Source organism: Babylonia areolata, chromosome 35 (genome assembly GCF_041734735.1).
Source record: "Babylonia areolata isolate BAREFJ2019XMU chromosome 35, ASM4173473v1, whole genome shotgun sequence".
Lineage (NCBI taxonomy): Eukaryota > Metazoa > Mollusca > Gastropoda > Neogastropoda > Buccinidae > Babylonia > Babylonia areolata.
The window spans coordinates 12,429,917-12,437,416 of NC_134910.1; the positions used below are offsets into that span (position 1 = coordinate 12,429,917).

At 50.7% G+C, this 7,500-nt stretch overlaps 1 protein-coding gene across 1 annotated transcript in view; it reads right to left on the reverse strand.

The window, feature by feature from the left end:
* LOC143278057 (corticotropin-releasing factor-binding protein-like) overlaps positions 1–7,500 on the reverse strand; it is a 70,124-nt gene that overhangs the window by 7,181 nt on the left and 55,443 nt on the right. The window contains exons 2-6 of the mRNA XM_076583072.1: positions 6,402–6,459; positions 5,613–5,770; positions 4,229–4,439; positions 3,451–3,632; positions 1,616–1,724 (exon numbers count right to left, since the gene is read on the reverse strand). Coding sequence (XP_076439187.1) covers positions 1,616–1,724; positions 3,451–3,632; positions 4,229–4,439; positions 5,613–5,770; positions 6,402–6,459 — 718 coding nt within the window. The remainder of the gene's footprint in view (positions 1–1,615; positions 1,725–3,450; positions 3,633–4,228; positions 4,440–5,612; positions 5,771–6,401; positions 6,460–7,500) is intronic.

Consider the following 7,500-nt stretch of genomic DNA (forward strand, 5'->3'; position numbering starts at 1 on the left):
CCCTGCCCCGCCCTATTCCACCCTATTCCACCCTGTCCCACCCTGCCCCACCCTATCCCACCCTGCCCTACCCTGTCCTGCCCTGCCCCACCCTATTCCACCCTGTCCTACCCTGTCCCACTCTGTCCAACCCTGTCCCACCCTGTCCTACCCTGTCTCACCCTGTCCCACCCTGTCCTACCCTGTCCTACCCTATCTCTGTCCTACCCTATCTCTGTCCTACCCTATCCCTGTCCTACCCTGTCCCACCCTGCCCTACCCTATCCCACCCTATCCCACCCTGTCCCACCCTGTCCCACCCTGCCCCACCCTATTCCACCCTGTCCTACCCTGTCCCACCCTACCCTACCCTGTCCAACCCTACCCTGTCCTGCCCTGCCCCACCCATCCTACCCTATCCCACCCTATCCCACCCTATCCCACCCTGTCCTACCCTGTCCCACCCTGTCCTACCCTGTCCCACCCTTTCCCACCCTATCCCACCCTGTCCCACCCTGCCCTACCCTATCCTACCCTTTCCCACCCTATCCCACCCTGTCCCACCCTATCCCACCCTGTCCCACCCTGCCCTACCCTTTCCCACCCTGTCCCACCCTGCCCCACCCTATCCCACCCTGTCCCACCCTGTCCCATCCTGTCCCACCCTGCCCCACCCTATCCCACCCTACCCTACCCTGTCCCACCCTGCCCTACCCTGTCCAACCCTACCCTGTCCTGCCCTGCCCCACCCTATCCCACCCTGTCCCACCCTGCCCTACCCTATCCCACCCTATCCCACCCTGTCCCACCCTGCCCTACCCTATCCCACCCTGTCTCACCCTGCCCTACCCTGACTCACCCTGCCCCACCCTATTCCACCCTATTCCACCCTGTCCCACCCTGCCCCACCCTATCCTACCCTGCCCTACCCTGTCCTGCCCTGCCCCACCCTATTCCACCCTGTCCTACCCTGTCCCACTCTGTCCAACCCTGTCCCACCCTGTCCTACCATGTCTCACACCCTGTCCCACCCTGTCCTACCCTGTCCTACCCTATCTCTGTCCTACCCTATCTCTGTCCTACCCTATCCCTGTCCTACCCTGTCCCACCCTGCCCCACCCTATCCCACCCTGTCCCACCCTGTCTCACCCTGCCCCACCCTATTCCACCCTGTCTCACCCTGCCTCACCCTGCCCCACCCTATTCCACCCTGTCTCACCCTGCCCCACCCTATCCCACCCTGTCCTACCCTGTCCCACCCTGCCCCACCCTATTTCACCCTGTCCTACCCTGTCCCACTCTGTCCCACCCTGTCCCACCCTGTCCTACCATGTCTCACACCCTGTCCCACCCTGTCCTACCCTGTACTACCCTATCCCACCCTATCTCTGTCCTACCCTGTCCTGTCCTACCCTGTCCTATCCCACCCTGTCCTACCCTGTACCACCCTATCCCACCATGTCTCACCCTACCCTGTCCTACCCTGTCCCACCATGTCCCTACCCTGTCCTACCCTGTCCCACCCTGCCCTACCCTGTCCTGTCCCACCCTGTCCCAAACTGTCCCACCTGTCCTACCCTGTCCTACCCTGTCCTGTCCCACCTTGTCCCACCACCCTGCTGTCCCCTTTGCTCACCAGCCTTGATCCGACGGCCGCAGAAGGCCATCCTCACGTTGAAGAAGGCAGTGTCCAGGCCTACCCCGAAGGCAAAGGCCGTGTAGTCTGCACCCGCTGGTCCGTCACACTGAAGGAGGTGGGGGAAAGGAAAGATCATCATCATCATCATCATCATCGTCATCGTCTTCGTCGTCGTCATTATCATCATCGTCGTCGTCGTCGTCATTATCATCATCGTTATCGTCGTCATTATCATCATCGTTATCGTCGTCGTCGTCGTCACCGTCATCATCATCATCGTCGTCGTCGTCATCGCTATTATCATCATCATCATCATCGTCGTCGTCGCCGTCATCATCATAATCATAAAAATCATCATCATCATCATCATCATCATCATCATCATCATCATCATCATCAAATATCGTCTTTGCAACCAGTAATGACGAAGAGACACGTTGAATAAAACTGCAAAACTGAAATTATCACACCAGCACCAGCACCAACACCACCACCATAATCATCATCATCATCATCGTCGTCGTCGTCGTCGTCGTATTGATTTTATCATTGTCATCATCACTTCGTTATTAAAATCGGCCTGCATTTCTGGCTGTCACAAAACACACAAGTTTTGGTCGGTTCTAAGATTGATGATATTATTCATATTGTTCGGGGTCGTTTCTTGAGTTATGATTCGTTTGTAGTTCGTTGTTGTCTTGTGTGTGTGTGTGTGTGTGTGTGTGTGTGTGTGTGTGTGTGCGCGCTTGCTTGCTTGCTTAGAGTTCACTTCCAGATTTTGCGCCTTATAAATATGATTATTATTATTAGTAGTAGTATTTTTATGTATTTATCTATTATTTATTTATTTATTAAAGTTTTGTTATTTTATTTTATTTTTTCTTTCTTCTTTTTTTAAAGTTTTGTTATTTCATTTTATTTATTTATTTATTTATTTATTTATCTATTTACTCATATTTTTTTTCTTCTCAAGGCCTGACCAAGTGCGTTGGGTTACGCTGCTGGTCAGGCATCTGCTTGGCAGATGTAGTGTAGCGTATATGGATTTGACCGAACGCAGTGACGCCTCCTTGAGCTACTGATACTGATACGTATACTGTCGTTCGTTGCTGTTGCTGTTGTTGTTTGAATTGCTGCTTCTGTCGATGATGCTGTGATTTACAGTTTTGCTCTGTTGCCCCTGTGCAGTCCAGTGAAGAGCGTGTCGCCACAGTGCAGCGCTACCCCTTTTTATTTATTTGTTATTTTCTTCTTCTATCTCTCTGAAAAGTGTATTGGCTGTTTTCCTATCGAAGTGGATTTTTTTTTTTTTAACAGAACTATACCAGGGACAACCCTTTTGTTGCCACGAGTTCTTTGACGTCCGCGAAGTGCATGCTCCATTATCATTATCATCATTATCATCATCATCATCATCACCACCATCATCATCACCATCACCATCACCACCACCACCATCACCACCACAACCATCACCACCACCATCACCACCACCACCACCACCACCACCACCATCATCATCATCATCACCACCACCACCACCACCACCACCACTACCACCACCACCACCACCATATCCACGCCACCCCCCATCCCCCCAACCACCAACTCTCCCCCAACCCCCACCCCCCACCCCGCACCTTTCCCTCCCTCCCTACACGCACGTTGACATTGAGGCCTGAAGTGCGGTACATGCCAGCACCACCATCACCACCAACCACCACCACATCCTCGCCAGACCCCCAACCCCCTCCCAAACCCTCCCCCCAGCCCCCCCCCCCCCAATATCCCCCCACCCCTCCCACCCCTCCACCCCTCCCCCCTACACGCACGTTGACGGAGAGTCCTGAGGTGAGGTCCCTGCGGGTGGGGAGGAAGGGCGAGGTGGCCTTGACATCGGCGTTCAGCAGGTGCACGTTGACGGGGTACAGGATGAGGGTGGTGCAGTTCCGGCTGGATCCGTAGTTCCGGAGCGTGAAGGTGTTCACCCCGTTTGGAGCCAGGACGTTGCAGGCTGCCGGACAGACAATGATGATGATTATGATATGGATATTCATATAGTACCTAGCCTCGGTCGGAGACCAAGATCAAACACTGGAGTCATTAGTACAACAGGCTATCTACCTACCTGACGGCTGCCATTAGGCGCTCATCATTCGTTTCCTGTGTCATTCAATCTGGTTTCAGTCACGCACACCACCACCACCACCAACAACAACAACAACAGCACCACCACCACCACCAATACCACCACCACCAAACAACACCACCACCATCACCACCACCACCAACAACAACAAAAACAGCAACAACACTACCACCACCACCAACAACAACAACACCATAACCACCTCCATCACCATCATCATCATCACCACCACCACAACCACCAACACCAACACCGCCACCACCACCAACACCAACACCACCAACACCAACACAACCACTACCAACGCCAACAACACCATCAACACCAACACAGCACAACTAACACCAACACCAACACCAACACAACCACTACCAACGCCAACAACACCACCACCACCACCAACACCAGCACAACTAACAACACCACCACCACCACCACCACCACACACCAAATCAACTCACGTTCCGGGTTGCGCAGGAATCGAACTCTGACCCGGAAGCCCTGCCCGGCGCGTGGGGTACGGAACTGCACGAGCGCCACGTTCTGGGAGGAGACGAAGACAGGGGGAGGGGAGGCCTCCCCGCAGTAGGTCCGGTACTGGGCCTCCAGGCCTCCCTCCAAGTCCTCCGGGCTGGGGAACAGGTCCCCTTGCAGTTCCCAGCCGTCCACCACCTGCCCCGCGAGCCAAGGGACACAGCAATGTGCAGCTGGTTGTATACATGGGCAGAAATACACGTATTTGTATTTGTTTCTTTTTTTCTTTTTTTTTATCACTAACAGAGATTTCTCTGTGTGAAATTCGGGCTGCTCTCCCCAGGAAGAGCGCGTCGCTGTACTATAGCACCATCTTTTTTTCTTTTTTTTTTCCTGCGTGCAGTTTTATTTGTTTTTGTTTCTTTTTTCCTATGGAAGTAAATTTTTCTACAGAACTTTGCCAGGAACAACCCTTTTGTTGCCGTGGGTTCTCTTACGTGAGCTAAGTGCATGCTACACACGAGACCTCGGTTTATCGTCTCATCTGAATGACTAGCGTCCAGACCATCACTCAAGGTCTAGTGGAGGGGGGTGGGGGAAATATCAGCGGCTGAGCTGTGATTCGAACCAGCGCGCTCAGTTTCTCTCGCTTCCTAGGCGGACGCGTTACCTCTAGGCCACCACTCCACGTCTGATGATAGTCAGTCGTGTCCGACCATGACAGCGTGGATGAGACCAGGGGGGGTCCAGCTGTCAATGATAAAAGACAAGTCACTGTTGATCCTGAAAGATGTTGTATGATAGTCAGTTGTGTCCGACAATGGCCATCAGAACAGCAGAGGAGGCCGAGGCAGCTTCTGAACAGCAGAGGAGGCAGCTTCTGTCCAAACCACCTGGGCCAGGAACAATCCTTTTGTTGCCGTGGGTTCTTTTACGTGCGCTAAGTGCATGCTGCACACGGGGCATCGGTTTATCGTCTCATCCGAATGACTAGCGTCCAGTCCACCACTCAAGGTGGGCCAGACCTTGATTATAGTGGAGAATTGTCTTGCCCACTCTCTCGTCCAAGAGGGTTTTAGGATAAGTCGGAGTTGGGGATGGTTCCCAAACGCCAGCTAGCCCCCCACGGCTACAGCACTAAGAGCCAGTGCAAATCTTCCCTGCTATTTTGGAGTCATTAGTCCTCCACAAAAGACTAAGCTGTAAATGATTTCCCACTGAAATGTAGGAATCGTGATTGGTTAAGTCAGTCGATCAATCAGTGATTCGGTCAGTCAGTCAGTCAGTCAATCAAACATGATCACAGACAATCAACAATAAATCAACCAACCAACCAAACATGATCACAGACAGACAGACGCACAGACGTACCGCCATCAGGCCCTGGTCCTCACAACCCACGTTAAAGTGGGTGATCTCCAGCTGCACCAGTGCGTCCACGTTGCCGATGACGTAGAGGCCGCACACCACGTCACTTCCGGCCGACGTGTGCCAGTAGTGCCCCTCCTCCGCCACCATGTCCACGCACTCTGGGGTGGGTGATTGGAAAACACCGATCGATCAATCAGTCAATCAATCCATCCAAACCCATCCATCCATCCATCCATCCATCTATCTATCCACCCACCCACCCACCCACCCAACCGACCGCCCATCTATCCACCCATCCACCCATTCACCCAACCATCCATCTATCTATCCATTCATCTACCCATCCATCCACCCATCTATCCACCCATCCATCCATCCATCCGTCCATCCATCCATCTATCCATCCATCCACCCATCCATCCATCTATCCATCCATCCATCCGTCCATCCTTCCAACCCATCCATCCATCCATCCACCCACCCATCCATCCATCCATCAATCAATCGGTCAGTCAGTCAATCAATCAATAAATAAATCAACCAACCAACCAGTCCATCCATCCAACCATTAATCAGTCAGTCGGTCGGTCAGTCAGTCAGTCAACTAATCCATCCATCCATCCATACAACAACAACAATGATAATAATAATAATGATGATAAAAAGAAGAATGATGATGATTATAACCATCATCAGTAGTAGCAGCAGGAGAAGAAGAAGAAGAAAAAGAAGTCATTGTAGCAGCAGCAGCAGTAGTAGCAGTAGTAGTAGCGACGTTGTTGTACGTACCGATATTCCTGGGCTCCTCTGTCACCTGCCGCCTCTGTCTCCGTAATAAGTCCTTTGCCTGTGAACAGACACAAGACAGGTAAAATGTCATCGTAATAGGTCCTTTGCCTGTGAACAGACACAAAACAGGTATAATGTCATCGTAATAAGTCCTTTGCCTGTGAACAGACACAAGACAGGTATAATGTCATCGTAATAAGTCCTTTGCCTGTGAACAGACACAAAACAGGTAAAATGTCATCGTAATAAGTCCTTTGCCTGTGAACAGACACAAGACAGGTATAATGTCATCGTAATAAGTCCTTTGCCTGTGAACAGACACAAAACAGGTATGTCCATAATAAGTCCTTTGCCTGTGAACAGACACAAGACAGGTAAAATGTCATCGTAATAAGTCCTTTGCCTGTGAACAGACACAAGACAGATATAATATCATCGTAATAAGTCCTTTGCCTGTGAACAGACACAAAACAGGTATAATGTCATCGTAATAAGTCCTTTGCTTGTGAACACACACAAAACAGGTATAATGTCATCGTAATAAGTCCTTTGCCTGTGAACAGTCACAAGACAGGTAAAATGTCATCGTAATAAGTCCTTTGCCTGTGAACAGACACAAGACTGATATAATGTCATCGTAATAAGTCCCTTGCCTGTGAACAGACACAAGACTGATATAATGTCATCGTAAGAAGTCCTTTGCCTGTGAACAGACACAAGACTGATATAATGTCATCGTAATAAGTCCTTTGCCTGTGAACAGACACAAGACTGATATAATGTCATCGTAATAAGTCCTTTGCCTGTGAACAGACACGAGACAGCTATAATGTCATCGTAATAAGTCCTTTGCCTGTGAACAGACACGAGACAGCTAAAATGTCATTGTAATAAGTCCTTTGCCTGTGAACAGACACGAGACAGGTATAATGTCATCGTAATAAGTCCTTTGCCTGTGAACAGACACAAGACAGGTATAATGTCATCGTAATAAGTCCTTTGCCTGTGAACAGACACAAGACAGGTAAAATGTCATCGTAATAAGTCCTTTGCCTGTGAACAGACACAAAACAGGTATAATGTCATCGTAATAAGTCCT